This window comes from Babylonia areolata, chromosome 1 (genome assembly GCF_041734735.1).
Source record: "Babylonia areolata isolate BAREFJ2019XMU chromosome 1, ASM4173473v1, whole genome shotgun sequence".
NCBI lineage: Eukaryota > Metazoa > Mollusca > Gastropoda > Neogastropoda > Buccinidae > Babylonia > Babylonia areolata.
Genome location: NC_134876.1, coordinates 95,481,898 through 95,503,182, shown reverse-complemented (window position 1 = coordinate 95,503,182; position 21,285 = coordinate 95,481,898). Strand labels below are relative to the sequence as shown.

The 21,285-nt window shown below is 40.1% G+C and overlaps 1 protein-coding gene across 1 annotated transcript; it reads left to right on the top strand.

Annotated features, from left to right (window-relative positions):
- The first annotated feature begins 27 nt into the window (after window positions 1–27).
- LOC143294304 (uncharacterized) lies at window positions 28–16,985 on the top strand. The gene is made up of 6 exons (XM_076605752.1): window positions 28–93; window positions 2,399–2,446; window positions 4,094–4,166; window positions 11,094–11,119; window positions 14,599–14,625; window positions 15,990–16,985. The coding sequence occupies exons 1-6, from the start codon at window positions 37–39 to the stop codon at window positions 16,245–16,247; spliced, it is 489 nt and encodes a 162-aa protein (XP_076461867.1). The 5' UTR covers window positions 28–36; the 3' UTR covers window positions 16,248–16,985.
- Window positions 16,986–21,285: the final 4,300 nt, after the last annotated feature.

Sequence of the window (21,285 nt, the reverse complement as noted above, 5' to 3'; positions counted from 1 at the left end):
CATGATGAGAAGTCTTGTGATGTGAAGGAGAGAAAAATGGCGACCACCTCGTCCACTCCAGAAGGGGTCTACTTTGAACTTTCGCCAAAAATTGTAAGAAGCGTCATTTATTTGTGTATAAGACTACCAGTTTGTGATTTTTTTTGGAAATATTTATTTCTAAGAGAAATATTAATGACAATCAAGCAAAGATGGCAATTTCGTTTGATGGACAGAAAGTGTGATCATGAAAGCGAAAGTAGACGAGGTTAACTCCGAATACAATAGTTAGATAATAGCTCTGAATGGTTGTGATGAATTCTTCATTAATTTTGTTATGGTATTATGATGTGAGACATTCATCATTGAACCTCTTTATCAGAATTAATCAAAAATTATGAGAGGAGAGAGTGAGGGAAGGAAGGGTAATCATGTGACGTACTGCTACCGCCCACTTTCCCACATAAATTGTGTGTGTGTGTGTGTGTGTGTGGTCTCGGTGTGTGTGTGTGTGTGTGTGTGTGTGTGTGTGTGGTCTCGTTTTACACAGGAAAATTATGCAAACATGAAACAGAATATATCTTCATAGACATATATGGTGCATGCAGTAAGTTTTTGGAACTTGTCTGTTTGTAAGGCCTTGAGTGCATGCTTACATATTTGTGTACCAAGAGTGGATTTCTTTTTACAGGATTTTTCCAGAGGACAACACTTTTGTTGCCATTGGTTCGTTTACAGTGTGCCTAGTGTGTGCTACACACTGACCTCAGTTTATCATCTCATCCGAAAGAAAAGGCGTTCAGTTTAATTTTCCAGTCAAACTTTGGAGAAAGGATGAGAACAGGATTCGAAACCACAACTTCATGAACTCTCTATTCTGGCAGCTAAGCATCTTAACCATTCTGCCACCTTCCTCCACACACACACACACACACACACACACACACAGGGCATTATTTGTGTTTTTAGTAAGAAATATCAATAATGGCACACCCATTGACTACAACTCTGCATTCAACTCAATAGTACCATCAAAACTATATTTTGAATTGAAAGACCTCTTGCTGCCTGAATCAATTTGTGCATGGATCCTAGATTTTCTAAAATGCAGACCACAAGTTGTTAAAGTTGATGACTTCACCTCCTCCAGCTGTATTCTCAATATAGGTGCCCCACAAGGATTTGTTCTATCCCCACTGTTGAACTCACTATTTACACATGGCTGTGCAACTCATAATGAATGTTAACACCATGGTTAAGTTTGTCACTGATAATACTCAAGAAAGGCTGATTATGAACAGTGACAAATCAAAATGCAGAGAAGAAGCACAAGAACTTGTCAGCTGGTGTGATCAAAATAACCTAGAACTCAACGTATCAAAAACAAAAGATTTAATTTCAGATTTCAGGAAGACCAAGTCTGACCCCCTACCACTTGTCATTAATGACAAGCCAGTAGAGATCATTAATGAATCTAAACTTCTCAGACTGATTGTTTCTAATGCTTTGAAATGGGAGAAAAATGTGGAAAACAGTGCCTGTACTTTCTTCTCCTCACAATGTTTGGAATTAAAAAAGAAATCATGGTTAATTTGTACAGAGCTGTCATTGAAAATGTATTAATGTTTGGTGTTAGTGTTGGAAACACCTCCAAGCCAGTATTCACAGCCCTGAACAGAATCATAAAAACTGCCACCAAGATTACCACGCTGATCAACCTTCTCTAGATGACATATATTGAGAAAAGCTACTGAGAAAAGCAAAATCAATAGGTCAGGACAAATCACATTCAGCTTTTGGGATTTTCGAGATGATCCCTCGGGTCATCGGTATAGAAGTATTTGAACTAAAACCAGTCATTTCGCCAACAGCTTTTTCCCCAAAGCAGCCAATGTCCTGTCTCTCAAACAAATCCAGCATTTTTAAAGGGAAATGTGATATCAACAACAATTTACCTGAATATCTAGTCATCAGCCCTGTCTGTATGTATGTATAATGTGTGGCTTATGTTCAAGTGTGTGTGTGTGAGTGTGTGCACATGTGCATGTCAGTGTGCATGTATAAGTCCTAATATCAGTATGCACATGTGTCAGAAATTCTACTGTATCCATGTTTGTATATGATTTTAGATAAATGTTTTTACCTTTTTAGGTACTATCCCTCCCAGATATTTCTTGTGACCCCAGTACACTTGGTAATAAAGACATATTTAATTCTTATAGAATTATGATTCTAAAATCTACAGAGATCTGTCATATCTGTACACTGTCTGACAACTATGTAAGTTCACTGAATCATATCTCTACACTGACTGCTCTGTAAGTTCACTGAATCATATCTCTACACTGACTTCTTTGTAAGTTCACTGAATTATATTTCTACACTGACTTCTTTGTAAGTTCACTGAATCATTTTGCAGGTCCTGGGTGTGCGATTAGTGAACATTATCACACTTCTGGTGGTTGTGGTAAGCAGTCAGTCCTTTTTTATATATATATATTGAGTTCAACCATACATGTCTAAATTGTCAGCAGGACCTGACTGAAATGTTGAAAAATTACCATGACCAAAGTCAGAATATGTTGCCTGTTACACATAATTTTTTACTGCAGCACTAGACTGCATTGGTTCATTCAGCAACTCAAACGCTGCTTTGCATACCATAAAATATAACCTCAAATCATATCAAATTGATTCAGAAGATTTGTATTCAGATTTTCTGACTTCAGAGTATTGACACTGGCGTTTTTATGTTTCTGTTTTTTTTGTTTTTGTTTGTTTGTTTTGTTTTGTGTGTGTGTGTGTGTGTGTGTGTGTGTGTGTGTGTGTGTGTGTGTGTGTGTGTGTTTTGTTATGTTTGTTTTGTTTGCTTGTCTGTTGTTGTGTTTTTGTTTGTTGTTGTTGTGTTGTTGTTTTTTGGAGAGGGGTGGGGGGTTACTTTTGTTTGTAATTTTGTATTAGGGCTGTAAATTTTATGGAGCAATTTTTATAGTCTTTGAATTTTACAAGCAACACATTTCCTTTCATTCGTGAAAAAAGTGCTTATGTAAAGATTTTAAGAAAATATCTTTGCTGACTGTTATACTCTTTGCTGGTAACTTGCTCCTCTCTATCTTCCCCTCGATCCCCTTTTCCTCTGCCTTCTGCCAGTGGACATCTCTCTCTGTCTCTCTCTCTGTCTGTCTCTCTGTCTGTCTCTCTCTCCGTTATATTATACATATGAACACATAACTCTAACCCTAGGCATATCAGTATATGTATAAAGACACCTGAACCAACCCCCAAACCCTGCCCTAACCCTGACCATAACCCTGAACTCCTCATTCCCTCCCTTCCCCCTTCCCCCCTCCCTCTGTTTTGCCAATGGACATATCTGTATCTATATATCCTAAACCTACCCTGACCCTATCCCTAACACTAACCCTAGACCTAACCCTAAACCTACCCTGACCCTAACCCTAAACCTTCCCAAACTCTAACCCTGACCCTAAACTTACCCTAAACCTACCCTGACCCTATCCCTAACCCTAACCCTAATCCTAACCCTAGACCTAACCCTAAACCTACCCTACCCTAACCCTAAACCTTCCCAAACTCTAACCCTGACCCTAAACCTACCCTGACCCTATCCCTAATCCTAACCCAAGACCTAACCCTAAACATACCCTAAACCTACCCTAAACCTACTCTGACCTTATCCCTAACCCTAATCCTAACCCAAGACCTAACCTTAAACCTTCCCTAACCCTATCCCACAACTCCTCCTTCCCTCCATCTCCCCCCTCCCCTTCCCTTCTGTCAAATGGACATATCTGTATATGACACCTGTCCTGATATTTTACATGTAAGGGTTTTTTGTGGGTTTTTGTTAGATTTTAGATATATTTCAAAGTCAAGTGTTAAATTTGTGTGTGTGTGTGTGAAAATAGGGAGATTTTCAAAAGGGCGTTATTAGGAAGCCTGTAAACAGATATATGTTAGTTTAATGCCGCAACAATAAGGAGTACTGTTGTTCATATATGTTATACTGCTTTCTGAGCATAGCTGTGCAATTCATCTTCTTCTTCCTCTTCTTCTTCTTCTTCTTCTCTCACTCTCTTTCTCTGTGTTTTAGATCACTTTGATCCTGTGTCTGGTGAAGGGTGAGCAGAACTCAGCCAATTACCTGCTTGCCGGCAACACTGTCAGTAAGTGTGACTGATTACTTTGTGTATAGCTGGTAGCCGTCAACACTGTCAGTAAGTGTGACTGGTTGCTTTGTATATAGCTGGTAGCTGTCAACACTGTCAGTAAGTGTGACTGGTTGCTTTGTGTTTAGCTGGTAGCTGGCAACACTGTCAGTAAGTGTGACTGATTACTCTGTGTATAGCTGGTAGCCGGCAACACTGTCAGTAAGTGTGACTGGTTGCTTTGTGTTTAGCTGGTAGCTGTCAACACTGTCAGTAAGTTTGACTGGTTGCTTTGTGTATAGCTGGTAGCCGGCAACACTGTCAGTAAGTGTGACTGATTGCTCTGTGTATAGCTGGTACCTGGCAACACTGTCAGTAAGTTTGACTGGTTGCTTTGTGTATAGCTGGTAGCCGGCAACACTGTCAGTAAGTGTGACTGATTACTCTGTGTATAGCTGGTACCTGGCAACACTGTCAGTAAGTTTGACTGGTTGCTTTGTGTATAGCTGGTAGCCGGCAACACTGTCAGTAAGTGTGACTGATTACTCTGTGTATAGCTGGTAGCTGGCAACACTGTCAGTAAGTTTGACTGGTTGCTTTGTGTATAGATGGTAGCCGGCAACACTGTTAGTAAGTATAACTGGTTGCTTTGTGTATAGCTGGTAGCTGGCAACACTGTCAGTAAGGCCCGTCGCCCAGGGGGTGTCAGCGTCGACCACGCATCATTTTTTGATACTTCCCTACATTGTCGCATGGACGCTTGAAACCTGCAGTGAGTCGTGTCACTCGCACGCACGCGACAAACCACCCCAGGCATCATGCATCACGCTCCACATTTGGAAAGTCACATGCTGTCAGTGTCGCCCTGATGATAATTTATTGTTTATACTGAAGAGTAAATTATGGTTGACTGTTGCCATGAAAATACCCCCCACTTTTTCTGAGGAAGAAAACAGAAAACTTCGTTTTTTGTTGTTGTTTTTGATAATGTTGTTGTTGTTATTTTTTGTTTTGTTTTTTTATGTTTGAAATGGGGCAACAGCAAGATATAACTTGCTTTTGTTGTTTTATATACTGTTTGTTTTTTTATTTTCTTTTGATGTTTTTTTCAAACACATTACCACATTTCATTGAATTCATTCAGCACACACCTTATCCAGTTTATCTATTTATTAGTTATTATTCAGTCACTTTTCCATGCATGATATTGATATTCATTGCAAAATCAATCATTTGATCAATCATTCAGTCACTCACCAGTCACCATATTAATTGTTACATCAATCAAATGATCTCTCATCTGTTCATAACTGTCTCAAACAATGTAATGAAATTAAAACTATGCCATTTTGTCTGTCTATTCATTCATGCAGTTAGATAAACTGGATAAATTTATCATAGTTCATACTTATATGTTCATTTATATGTATTCACTGATTTCATTTTATTCAGTTCATGTATAAGTCATCAACATTTTATTTATAAACATGAAACTGCATTTATTCATTATTTCATTTTATTCATTTACTACTGAATTGTTGAACTGTTTTAATTTTAGCATTATTTTGCTTCTTTGCCATCAAGTTTTCACTGGCCCTTTCCTTCAGTGAATATACTCTGCATTGTATTTGTTTATCTAATATTGTATTATTCCTTATACAGGTCTATCTGTCCAACTGTCTGTCTGTCCTTAATAATTTGTTTAATGATTCGTGCGTTTACTTCTTAATTTACTTGCACTTAATCATTCATTCCAAATATTTGACATGACTTGATGAACTGTAACAATTTATACTCTTGACTGATTGTTCATTTAATTCATTTTTTTTTCTTTTTAAAATTCATTTATTTATTTTAAGATTCTTTTTCTATTACACTGGAAATAACAAAAAACATTACATGGTATGCAACAGACACTTGGCTACAGTATTTTCCTGTCTTGGTGACCAGACACAGCCATAGTGTGTAGAATCACAAACAAACAAATCTAGTTTTAATTACACATGCTTAACCGTGACCCACTAGTGCAGACTCCAGCAGGTCCCTCCAACCTCAGCGGTGGCAGTTCCCTCTACCACACCGCTAGACTCTGCTGTTACCCAACCAGTGGTGGCTCAGACACAAGCCCCAACTGACAGTCAGCATCTCATACTGTCTACATTACATGATGTCCACAGCCACAGATTGCGGCTCCGTCATGTGGCATGCCCTCAACCGTCTCACATCCAGTGGCGACCAATTTGGACTGGGAAGCCCTCCCTCTACTTAGGGAGGAAGGTGGTCCGCTAGGGGGACATGCAACACAAAAGTTGCACCTCCTCTCAGCATTGGCCACGACATCAAGGGATGTTATTATTACCTCCCTTGCAGCACACTTCACCCGTGTCAGTTATGGTGGCATCGAACCACAGACTCCCACACGCAACATGACATTCCTCCCTCTACAGCACGGAAGCATAACAAAAGGGGATATGTGCTGAAGAGGCCTCCTCCACTCCTCCAAAGGAGGCAACCCCACTTTTGAAACTTGGACAGTAGGCACGCAGTTACTTCCCTTGCACTTACACAGCCAGCCACTCCAGCCCCCTTTACTGACCACTAGCGATGTTCTTTTGCATTCTCACAGGACCTTGCTGCCCACCTGAGGGCTTTATACAGCAGCTCCTATCAGCTACTGACAACCTCTATTTTCCTTCCTCTGTTTCTCAGGCTATGTGCCACTCAACTTTTGGGGCTCTTCACCCCCCCCCCCCCCCCTCCAGCACTTGCAGACATATATTGTTCTGCAAGGAACCAATCCACTTACCATTCTTTTCTTGACAAACACAATAACAATGAAATAAAACAGAAACAATAATACATTTGTTATTATTAATTATGTATTCTTGAAAAAAAAGAGGGGGGAGGAGGGATACGGGGGGAGGGAGGGGGGGGAACACGCACAAATCCATGCATGTACTTATCTTATATATACATGTGTGCGTGCGTTTTGGCGATATGTTTATGCATTCTTCTTATCAACAGGTAACCATTACACTCCTGTCTCTATACATTGAGATTTTCTATCTCAGCAATATATGCACGTTTTTGGGGGTTCTTTTTGTTGTTTTTTTTGCACACTTTTGTACATGACGCTCAGCACTGTGCGTCTACATACAGGCACAATCTTCACATGTGTATGTACATATCTATTAGGCATTTTGCATTACTTTTTCAGTTCACATTCCCATTTACTTGAGCATATCTTTGTTTGCTACATACATGCTTGTGCATGTGTTCTTTTTCGTGCATTGATCTATAGGCATGGTCACACTCCCTGACATCTTCCCTCATTGAAGTCTACGTACATCCTATGTACATATTTGTACACTTCTTAGTATAGAGTTTCCCCACTCCATTTTGGACGACTACTACATACAGAGACACAACTGTCTCGTGCAAGCTTGAACATATGCTCCTGGACACATCCACATCTCTGCTGTAGCTGGCCCCCAGGAACCCACACACACTCCCTCCTCACCCACAGGGCTAGAGTTGCCCTGACTTGGTACAAGGAGGGATGAGGCAGTCCAAGTTAGGGGTGCCACTCCAGACACACATGCCCTTCATTCCTTCCAAGTTTGAAAGGCATCCCTTCTTCCCTCCCCTGCCTACAACAACCCTTGGTTTGCACCACAGTGGTTGTGACAACAGCTCCACACGGGCCCTACATCATAGCCAGCCCTCCCATGATGGGGTGTATGTCTTTGCCTTCCAAGTTTTTAGCAGGCCCAAAAACTGCCCACTGGGCAGGAGACAATCACCCTAAGTCCATCTCTTCCACTCCTCACTAGTAGCAGAAGGCCTGGGTAATAATTGTTTTCCTCTATACTCGGGAGAAAAGGCACATTGATGAGGACGGATGCGTCTCACAAAGCACAATGAACCGTTCATTAGCCACAGGGGCGCACCTTCCTGCCCACTCATACCAGCATGGCAGATGCTGCATTCAAGCCCATCACCTTGCTTGAACAGAGATCCAGCATTGACTTCTCAAACAATTGGCATTGGAAAGCACTTTCTGCACTTGGTCTTCCCTGCCTGACCCTTTCAGCCTCAACACACAACCACTGCTGTGGTTACAGATGGGCATTCCTTCTCAAGCACTGTCTTTCCAATGAGACACTTCCAGGGGTTTCTAGCCCAGACAGGCTATCCCATCATGGAGCCCCAGAGGATGACTTTGTTGTCACTTTGGAAGTGAGCACCATGTCTTTCAGACACATGGTTGCACCACAAGACCCCGTCAACTCCTTCCAGCTTCCCTACATTTCAGCAGAACCTGCTTGGTGGACACCTTCATCCCTCAAGCACACAGCAGCTGTTTCCTGACTTACCCATGCTGATTGGTGTCCTCCTAGGACCAATATATGATAATCAGTCGTGTACGACAATGACCATCAGAACAGTAGAGGAGGAAACTGCTGTTCCGACTATCTGGGCTGGAATTCGATTATACAATTTATAGTAGAGAGTGTTTTGCCCAAGTTTTGCCCCACACCCCAGTCTTTCAATCAGGAGCAACAGATTCCAGATGATCAAGAGGGATGTCGACGGGTACGACAGCACCCAAGTTTTATAATCCCACGGGTTACACCCCAGAGTGTAGTAGGGACGAAGCACTGGACAGTTATTGTGACAGCCTTGAATGAAGGGCGAGTAACTCAGTATGTGATGGAAAAGAAACCCAAGGATAATCTGAGTCCAAAATTACGCACGGCACTGAAACAACTGAGGCAGCTAGTCACCAGCAGAAAAAATCAGAATCAGTTCAGCTGACAAGGGTGGCGCTGTGGTCGTACAAAACACAGAAGACTACATCAAAGAAGCACATCGCCAACTATACAACCCATTGCACTACAAGATGCTTACAAAAGACCTCACGGAAAAGATTGGCAGGGAGTCCAACAGACTGGCTGAACAACTTCACGAGAAAGAGCTCATTGATGATCAAACCTTACGCTGGGCCAAACTGTATTCAGGGAGCACGAGATGCCATCAGTTCCACATGCTACCAAAGGTGCACAAAACTTTGCAGAATCCCCCTCAGTGGTCGCCCAGTAGTGACAGGGCTAAACGGACCAACCAAACACCTATCAGTTAGTTGACCATTGGCTTCAGCCATACAACTGTCAACTCCCAAACTACATCAAGGACACCACTGACATGCTCCGCCAGATTCAACAGTGGAACCATGAGTACGGACCATTTTCAGAAAGCACACGTCTTGTAACCAAGATATATATAGATATAGATATATAGAAATATAAAGAGAGAGAGAAAGATCAACACACACACCCACACACACACACACACACACACACACACAGAGATTTTTTTTTATTCTGCAAACTGACCATTGTTGATCACTGACCACTGCATGACTACCACTAACCACTGCTGACCACAACTGACCATCACTGACAACTGCTGACCACCACTGTCTGCTAACCACTGCTGATCACTGCTAACCACGGCCCACAACCGACCACTACTCACATGAGATTATACATACACAATAGTGCATTATATCACACAGGAGCACATGAGGACATGGAAGTGGACTAAAAAACAACAACATCTATACACACCAATACCATACCACAAATTGCAGAAATGAATAATCGCAGGAAAAAGGCACAAAATACACCCTACACACACACACACACACACACACACACAGAGCAAACGCTGACCCACAAGCACACGGACCACAGGAATACACCAATGGAGCGGGGACACCGGGAGCGTGCAGAGGATGGGAGGAGACATAAAAGGGACTTATACTTATGACTGATCATGATTGACCGCTGAACAACGAGCGCAATAGCTGAGTGGTTAAAGCGATGGACTTTCAGTCGAGGGTCCTGGGTTTGAATCTCAGTAATGCGCCTGGTGAGTAAAAGGTGGTGACTTTTACGATCTCCCAGGTCAACATATGTGCAGACCTGCTTTTGCCTGAACCCCCTTCGTGTGTATATGCAAGCAGAAGATCAAATACGCACATTAAAGATCCTGTAATCCATGTCAGCGTTCGATTGGTTATGGAAACAAGATTACACCCAGCATGCACACCCCCGAAAATGGAGTATGGCTGCCTACAGTGCAGGGTAAAATGGTCATACACATAAAAGCTTACTTGTGTACATGCCAGTGAAAGTGAGAGTTGCAGCCTATGAACAAAGAAGAAGACCACTGACCACTGCTGACCACAACTGACCACTGCTGACAACTGACCACCACTGACCGCTGACCACTGCTGATCACTGACCACCGATAACCACTGACCACAACCAACCAATACTGCCCACTATTGACCACCACATACTGACTACTGATTACTAGAGACCACTGACCAATGCTGCCAACCTTGGACCACTGCTGACCACTAACATGTCTCAGTCATTTGTTCATAATGACATTTTCACACATATCTCAGTCATTTGTTCTTAATGTCATTTTCCCACATGTCTCAGTAGTTTGTTCATAATGTCATTTTCCAACATGTCTCAGTCATGTCATTTTCCAACATGTCTCAGTCGTTTGTTCATAATGACATTTTCCTGCATGTCTCATTCATTTGTTCATAATGACATTTCCCCACATCTCAGTCGTTTGTTCATAATGTCATTTTCCTACATGTCTTAGTCGTTTGTTCATAATGACTTTTCTCACATGTCTTAGTTGTTTGTTCATAATGTCATTTTCCTACATGTCTCAGTCATTTGTTCATAATGTCATTTTCCTACAAGTCTCAGTCGTTTGTTCATAATGACTTTTCTCACATGTCTGCGTCATTTGTTCATAATGTCATTTTCCCACATGTCTTAGTCGTTTGTTCATAATGTCATTTTCCCACATGTCTCAGTCGTTTGTTCATAATGTCATTTTCCTATTTGTCTCCAGTTAGTGCCTTTGTGGGAATTGTTGTGGTGAGTCATTTTCTTTTTTTCTTTTTTTTTTTTTTTAATGTTAAAGTTTGATTGACACTTAGAAACAATACTGTTAATGAAATGTGTATTCTCCCATCAGATCAAGTTGGAATTAATGCAAATGTATATTTAAACAACAGTAAAGAGAAGTAACTATCCATTTACAAAATACACATCTACAAGTCAGTGCAGCTCATGCTACTGAATCAGCTAGTACGCAGCTAAAAGAAAGGCACACAAGAATAAAACCAGACACAACCTCAAAAAGGAAGTTCCAGACCTGTCCTTATACTGAGGATTTGACATGTGTACGCAGCAGCAATGACAGAAGAAATGTGTAAACAAAAATTAGCTCTGTCTGTGTTGTCCTTATATTCTGTGCAGCATATTCGAAACTAAAGGCCTTGAATAAAAGTTATTTTGTGTTGACACATCTCTTCTGTCATTGCTGCAGTGCGCACTTGTCAAATGGATAATTATTAGTTCAGCTCCACAACTTCCATTTTTGAGGGTGTCTGGGTTAGTTCCTATATATCTTTTATTTACCTATTGCTTGCAAAATTGGTAGCATAAGCAGCATTGACTTAAAGTTGTGTACCTTTATTTAAAAGGAGAGAGTTACTTATCTTAATGTTGTTTCATCCTTTATCTCTTCTTGCTTCATTGTTCTTCATTTTGATAATGTATATTACATTGTAGTATGTGTAATAAAAAAAACGAATTATGTCAATATGTGTAATAAACAAATTATGTCTGTATCAGTGTAATGCATATTACTTTGTAGTATGTGTAATAAAAACAAATTACCTATGTCAATATCAGTATAATGTATATTTACATTGCAGTATGAGTAATGAAAACAATTTATGTCTGTATCAGTATTAGCTGTTGGTATATTAAAAAGTGCTTCAATGTTGCATGAAGGTCATCATTCATTCTATCATACATGGTTGTCAGAGCTGGGTGGTAGATGGGGACTAAGGAGAAGCCACTCCTCTTCTTCTTCTTCCATTGTAGTGACTGCAGTCATCATGTTGACTATTCTGTCACTTCGAGGGGAGGTCGGATGCACACTGGAAAAAAAATCTGGGCTACTGGGGGAGACTGGAGTGATGGCCTAGAGGTAATGCGTCCGCCTAGGAAGCGAGAGAATCTGAGCGCGCTGGTTCGAATCACGGCTCAGCCGCCGATATTTTCTCCCCCTCCACTAGACCTTGAGTGGTGGTCTGGACGCTAGTCATTCGGATGAGACGATAAACCGAGGTCCCGTGTGCATCATGCACTTAGCGCACGTAAAAGGACCCACGGCAACAAAAGGGTTGTTCCTGGCAAAATTCTGTAGAAAAATCCACTTCTGTAGAAAAAACAAATAAAACTGCACGCAGGAAAAAAAAGAAAAAAAAAAGGGTGGCGCTGTAGTGTAGCGACGCGCTCTCCCTAAGGAGAGCAGCCCAAATTTCACACAGAAAAATCTGTTGTGATAATAAGAAATAAGACTGGAGGCCCGTGACACAGAAGTGTCAATGGTCTTGGCCTCCACAACTTCCTGGGGGAGGTCATTCCAGTCCTCCCTTTGAGGCATGACATGTTGCCCTGTCATAGCTTCAGTACATGATATTTCTGTGATTTGTTTGGTAGGGTTTGAAGTCAATTTATCTCCACTAATGATTTTTTTTCTTTTTCATATCACATCATATGTTGGAGAGAAAATAGAGAAAAATGTATTTCAGTCACTGTGCTCAGTCTGTTGAGACACTTTTTTTTTTTCCCCCATCATCTGCGCCGTTTCAGTGGCATTACTCCCACGCCGCTCATTTAGATTCCCCCATACACGGCCACACCCAGGTTTGTCCGTCGCAGTTCCAGCGCCGACAGTCCACAGGGAACCATCGATGTTAGGTCGCCTGGAGGCCACACACCAGAGGAGACCCTGCACTGCTGCTGAGTCACTTCGGTGGTGTTCAGTGGTGCCTGTTCTGTGTTAACGTACTTAGGACACCACCTACTAAGCCCCCTACTAACGACAATAATGGCTTAGTCGTGGAGCCAGACTGAGTGAGCATCTCTCCCAGTGTGGAGACCGCCACCACGTCCCTCAAACAACAGCCCCCCATGAATCTGCCAACACTGACGACATTGACAGGACTCACCCCAAGCACGGAAGTGGAGGGGTATCGAAACTGAGGTCACCATGAGAGCAGGGCATGAAAAGTCACAGACTTTGAGACTATTTTGTTTATATTGATGACGATGAAGGAGAAGGAGGAGGATGATGATGATGACGATGTTGCTATGGAGGTCCATTTTGGTTTGGGACTGCGTGACAAGGCTGTACTCTACGCTTCCTGTCATAATGATATCCCGGCGTTAACCAGGCCCGAGAGATACAGACACTTGCAGTGTTGGTCAGGTAATTAGAGCAACACACCCAGACGCATCCTTGAAGTGGATGACACTTGACTGTGTGGTCCCAGTCTCCCCATTTAAGCCCACAGCACACTCAACTCTGGGTAGGAGCCGGCCACGGGCCGAAAAACCCACCTCCGCTGGGATTCAAACCCGCGTCCTCCCAGCCGTCAGTCCGTGACGCTAACCACTTCGCCACGGCAGCTGTTGAGCCACTTGTTGGACTGCATGCAACAACTGAATAGGTTTTATCAGCAGTTACATACAGATCTTGAGTTTCTATAAAATGGTAGAGATGATTAGATAAGATGTAAACATATTTGTTGAAATAGTGTGTTTTAAATATTGCACTTGCAGTTTCAGAATTTATAATGATGAATTTGGATTTCAAGTTTCTCTCTATGGATATTTTCATGAGAGCATGATATGTTTGAATATTATCACAAATTTGTGGGGGGTGGGGTGGGGGGTTAAACATATACAGATGATTTTATTTTCACAGATACATACATAGATAAGAACATACAGAAACATAGATACATTCACCTTTTTTTTCTTTTTTTTTTCGAAATGTGTGTCTATTAGTATTTGTGCTTTCAGTTTCAGAATTATAAGGATCTTACTATCTGAAGTAATATTATGGAATAATGTTTCCTAATGTACATGTATGTTGATTTAGAACAGGGCTCTGTTAATTCATTATAAAATGATCTGTTTTAAGTAATGATCAAACCTGCAGGTGAAGGTTTCATAATGATAAATTCAAAGCAGTGTACATGCTATTTTTGTTTCTTCCTTTTATTGCATGATGAACTGTGTTTCTGTGTTCTGTCACTTATATGTTTATGTTCAGCTTGATAAGTTTGACCTTTCAGCATTTGAGTTCCACCTTTGTGGTGTGTGTGTGTGTGTGTGTGTGTGTGTGTGTGTGTGTGTGTGTTGGACTGTGGCCTGAAAGAGTGTGGTGACAGATCATTTCCAGTTGGATTATGAATTAAAGCTGTATTGCACAGTAGCCAGCAGGCTTGTAATGTGGAAAGTGTCAATGTGGTGCTGTGTTTTCCTTTCCACAGAACTGGTGGTACAGAGGTGGGGACTTGGTAAGTGTCAGTCTAATCCTAGTGGTAACGCTGGCCACTGCACTGATTAGAAGTGTGTGAACTATTTTACAATGTCAAAACATTAATACCTTTTTTTTCTTCTTTTTTTTATTAGACATTATTTTGGCAGCTTGAAACACATGGCCTGTAGTATTCTTCCATTGCCAAACAGTATCTTCCTCTGGTATATCGTCATCAGTCACCAAATGGTATCATCATCTGGTGTTTTGTCAACAAAAATAAAAATCATCAGTTGCCAAATGGTATCATCATCTGGTGCATTGTCAACAACAATTAGAATCATCAGTTGCCAAATGGTATCATCATCCGGTGTATCATCAACAACAATTAGAATCCCAAAGTGATGAATACAGGCAGTCTCCTGTGTTTCTTTGCTGTGTATATGGACAGTAAAATCCTCTGGTAGAACAGTACACATTTATTCATTAACTTTGAATCATGTTTCAGAAAGTTAGTGTGGTGCCAATTGATGTGGATTTTCCTAATGTTGAAAAATATGTACTGGTTGTCTATTTCATGAATAAAATCTGTCAATGAATTGCTGGAATGAAATCAGTATATACATGTCTGTTTCGTAAAAAAGGAGAAAAAAAAGGGGGGAAAAAGTCAGATAGTATATTAGAGTAATGATCTCAGCATCTTGTCTATTTCATACAGATAATTCAGGCAATGAATTGGAATGATGACATCAGTATGTTTGTCTATTTCATACAAATAATTCAGGCAATGAATTGGAGTAATGACATCAGTATGTGTGTCTATTTCATACAGATAATTCAGGCAATGAATTGGAGTGATGACATCAGTGTGTTTGTCTATGTCATACAGATAATTCAGACAATGAATTCGAGTGATGACATCAGTATGTTTGTCTGTTTCATACAGATAATTCAGGCAATGAATTGGAGTGATGACATCAGTATGTTTGTCTATTTCATACAGATAATTCAGGAAATGAATTGGAGTGATGACATCAGTATGTTTGTCTATTTCATACAGATAATTCAGGCAATGAATTGGAGTAATGAAATCAGTATGTTTGTCTATTTCATACAGATAATTCAGACAATGAATTGGAGTGATGACATCAGTATGTTTGTCTATCTTGTACAGAGAAATCAGACAGTGGATCTTAGTTATGAAATCAGTATATTTGTCTATTTCATACAGGGAAATCAGACAATGAAATGGAGTAACGAAATCAGTATGCATATCTGTTATATATGTGTATGTATGTATGTATGTATGTATGCATATGACTTCCTGTGGTCCTTTGAACTTCACTGAGATGTGTGCATGCATGCATATATGTGTGTGTGTGTGTGTGTGTGTGTGTTTGACAGGGCAGCGACAAGTTCTGGTACATTCTGCTGGTTGCGGCAGTGTTGGTGTTCCAGTGTGTGGCCAGCGACGTCTTCCTCTTCAAGGTGACCAAGGAAACAGTGGTGTCTCCCACACTGGGCCCGGTCAATGCTTCCACCCATGTCTTCACCTGGGCCTCCTTCAGACCCACCAACAGATCTCTGCTGCATGGCCTGCGCACCACGCCCTCCTCGTCCTTCCCCAGACCCCTGATTCACAATGATTCACCCCTCAACTGACCACATGACAGCATTCACAGTGATTCACCCCTCAACTGACCACATGACAGCATTCACAGTGATTCACCCCTCAACTGACCACATGACAGCATTCACAGTGATTCACCCCTCAACTGACCACATGACAGCATTCACAGTGATTCACCCCTCAACTGACCACAAGACAGCATTCACAGTGACTCACCCTTCAACTGACCACATGACAGCATTCACAGTGACTCACCCTTCAACTGACCACATGACAGCATTCACAGTGACTCACCCCTCAAATGACCACATGACAGCATTCACAATGACTCACCCCTCAACTGACCACATGACAGCATTCACAATGACTCACCCCTCAAATGACCACAAGACAGCATTCACAGTGACTCACCCCTCAACTGACCACATGACAGCATTCACAATGACTCACCCCTCAACTGACCACATGACAGCATTCACAATGATTCACCCTTCAACTGACCACATGACAGCATTCACAATGATTCACCCCTCAACTGACCACATAATATCAGTTCAAAATGACCACTGGTGTGCCGATTTAAATTTGTTAGCATGATGTCTTATTTATTTGTAATGTCATCACAACTCATTGATTGTCTCCTGATAATCCAAGAGAGATACAGATATGAAGTGCTGTTAAGAACTGATGAAACTGAGCTGAACTGAAGTTGACATCCCAACCCATAAACAGAGCCGGTTTTTCTGTCCATTCTTTTTTTTTTCTCTCTCTCTCTCTCTTTCTCTTTTAAAAAAAAAAAAATTCTTTTTGTAATTTGAATATTCATTTACTTCTTTTTTGTTTAAGTATTTATCTATTTATTTATTACATTTTAATTTATTTATTTTTTGTCTTATATATATATATATATATATATATATATATATAGATAGATAGATAGATAGATAGATAGATGTGTGTGTGTGTGGAGAGAGAGAGAGACTTTTTTTTTTACTTTTTTTTTTTCTCAAGGCCTGACTAAGCATGTTGGTTACACTGCTGGTCAGGCATATATGGTCAGGGATATGGTGTAGTGTATATGGATTTGTCCGAACACAGTGATGCCTCCTTGAGCTACCGATACTGATACTGATACTTACAGGGATAAGATGACTGATCTCAAACTTTGAATGTACATATTTTGAAAGGATCTTTTACTATCTTCATGGAAGTTTGACTGATCCCACAATTTGAATGCAGGTGGTTTGAAAAGATCTTTTTCTGTCTGTCTGAAAGATTGACTGATCCCACACTTTTTCATAAAAAAAAGTAATTATTTGAAAAGAAGAATGAAAAAAAGGGGGAAAAAAGACATTTGTGTTGTAAACATTCCAACACAGGTGTGTAGTGGTGCAGATCTGGGGACAGACACTTCTCCCTGTACTGAAACATGCTGAAAGCAACTTCACTGAACCATAATTACAATGACAGCAGAAAAGCATCTGAAAGCCTTACATTGTGGCCCTGATATCACCATTTGGTGAGCACCTGTAGTCATCTTTGCTGTATGCCATTACATTTACCAGTACATACAAAATAAGTATTGACTGTTATTTTATTTATTTATTCTTATTTTATTTTATTTTACTAAATGTGCATAACGTTGTTTGTTTGTTTTTTCTTTGATTTTTTTGGTTCAGATAATGTTGTATCAAATACTTTACTTTGAGTCTTCCAGAAAGTGTGTAATGATCTTTTTTTTTCTTGGAATTTTTGTTGAAATTATATCTTCTCCACATTAGTTGCAATATTTTAAACATTTTTTTTTCTGGAATGGTATGAATTTACTTTGCAAACTCATAAACATACTCAGTGACCCATCCTTGACTATTGTTCTTTGGTAGATAGTGTTTGGGAGGTGTAGAGAGAGATCAGTATTTATACTGTTCTTTTCTTCTGTGACTGTGTTGTGATTTGCATTTTAAAACATGAAAATTAAAAAAATGATGTGTGAAAAATTATTTCAGCATTCATTTGCACAAAGGAAACACTTGTGTTGTGGTTAATGGGTGGTAATTTATAATTGTCTTGAATGATGTAAGTGAAGTTTGATTAGGGATATGTCCGAAATATCACTTATGGAATGACAACTGATCGAAGAGACCACAAAGGCAACGAAACATGAATCATCCAGTCGGCCTTGCTATTCATAGTTTGTGTTGTGTACATTAAATGTGTTGATATACATGTGTGGGCAGTGATCACATTCTGGTCTGGAAAATAAGTTTCAGTTAAACTGCTGTGTAATGCTGACTGTTTTGTTTATGCAGACATCAATAGTTTGTTGTTCACTCAACAGTGACCTTTGTGCCTTTCAATCATCTGCCTTAAAAGATAACTTATTGTCCATGCCCACATGATCACTACACTATTTATCACTCGTTAAATGACTTGGGTTATGTTCCAGAAATGTCCTCAGGGCTGCTTTTCATTTGCCTTTGATTAAGCTTATTCTTTTCTTCTTTTTGTTTCTTCTATTTAGTCCTGAGAAGACACAGCAGATGATAACCAGAGCTATGCTTGTTACATTCACAATGAGGTTATGTTATCTGTAGTATTGACATCATTCATGTCTCTGAAATTAGGAATGAAGCATCATTTTCATTTTCTGTTTGGTCTAAATCGGGGTGAGAATGAAGTTTGCAGTATGATGAGCATGACTGCGCATGTACACACACACACACACACACAGACAGACACACACACACACACAATGATGATGGTATAAATCATTTCAGTATCAATACAATGATGATGGTATAAATGATATCAGTGTCAATACAATCATGATGGTATAATGATATCAGTAAAATACAATGATTTGATGTCATTCATGTCTCTAAAATAAGAAATAAAGCATCATTTTAATTTTCTGTTTGGTCTTAATCAGGGTGAGAATTAAGTTTGCAATATGATGAGTATGACTGCTCACACACACACACACACACACACACACACACACACACACACACTCACAATGATGATGGTATAAATTATATCAGTATCAATACAATGATCATGGTAAGATGATATCAGTACAATATAATGATTTTATAAATGATATCAGTGTCAATACAATGATGAATTCTCCAAACAATTTAGACAGCTAGGGTGTAGTTTGTTTTTCAGTCAGCAATGTTTGACTACTGTAATAAAAACTTGCCACAAAACAATAGTTAAGTCAACGTCATGGAAATCAGTGAAGAAAGTGACATCTTCCACAGCCCCAGTTCTCAACACCTCACACACACACAGAGGCATGCACACAGGCGCGCATGCACATGAAAACACACACACAAACACAAGCATGGGGGGAGGGAAGGGGGGTATAGTGTAGGAGATGGGGAAATGTGTGTGTTTTTGTGTGTGAATGTTGGTGGGTGTTTTTTGGCTTCATTTTATTTTATTTCCCCTCAAGGCCTGACTAAGCGCTGCTGGTCAGGCATCTGCTTAGCAGTTGTGATGTAACTCATGAATTTGCCCAAACGCAGCGACGCCTCCTTGAGTAACGGAACTGAACTGAACTTTGTGTGAGAGAGAGAGAACAACACAACACAACACAAAATTCTTTATTTTTAGGATAATAGAAGAGCACTGGTGTGCTTTTTTTACATCAAGTCTCCGCCCTGAATAGGATTTACATTGCACAATACTAAATAGAATATTAAAGCATGATTTTAATAGAAATACATGTATATAACAGAGGAGAACAAAAAAAAAAAAAAAACCAAAAAAAAACCAACAATAACAACAAATATATATATATATATATATAAGAAAAAAAAGAGGAACACACACACTCTCTCTCTCTCTCATGACATACAGGCACAAGCATGGTGTTAGTAAAATGCATAGGAAAAATGAACAAAATGAAAGAAACAAACACACACAACACACACCGCACCACAGGAGGTTCTCAGTCAACCATAGACATGTGACAAACAGTATCACTAAGTGGAGTGATGACAAAGAGGTAACGCGTCCGCCAAGGAAGCAAGAGAATCTGAGCGTGCTGGTTCAAATCATGGCTCAGCCACCAATATTTTCTCCCCCTCCACTAGACCTTGAGTGGTGGTCCGGACGCTAGTCATTCGGATGAGATGATAAACCGAGGTCCCGTGTGCAGCATGCACTTAGCGCACATAAAAGAACCCACAGCAACAAAAGGGTTGTTCCTGGCAAAATTCTGTAGAAAAATCCACTTCGATCGGAATTAATAAAACTGCATGCAGGAAAAAATACAAAACAAAATGGGTGGTGCTGTAGTGTATCAACGCGCTCTCCCTGGGGAGAGCAGCCCGAATTTCACACAGAGAAATATGTTGTGATAAAAATAAATACAAAATACAAATTTAAAATAAATGATATACAAGAGAGACAAGACAAGACAAAACAAAATTCTTTATTTCAAGGATAATAGATAAGCACTAGTGTGCTTTTTTACATCCAATCCCCGCCCTGAATAGGGTCTACACTACACAATATTAAGTAGAATTAAAGCATGATGTTAGTAGAAATACACAACAGAGGAGGGAAAAAAAATTAATATCTTAGAGAGAGAGAGAGAGAGAGAGAGAAACACTAATAGTAAAACAGGAAAATCAGAAAGGACAAAAGAGAATTTGAGAAACAAATTTCCATGGAATGTAAGAAAAATCCGAAAGATTTTTGGAACCATGTGAAGTCTAAGACCAAGTCTGAAGCTGGCATTAGTCCATTAATTACAGATGATGGAAATATGGTAGTCAAAAGGTAAAAACTATTTTTTGCAATGTCTTTACTCAAGAAGACGTGACCAGTTTACCTGATGTTGTCCCTATTTCAAGATCTCAGAGTGTGTTGACCGAGGAGTAACTATCACCCCGGACTCAGTTAAGGTGAAACTTAATAAATTCAACCGAAACAAGGCTCAAGGCCCTGATGGTGTTCCATCAAGAGTGCTTAGAGTCGAGTGAGGAACTGTCAGTTCCCCTCTGTACCCTATTCAAAAAGTCAATACAAAATATGACTATACCAAATGACTGGAAAACA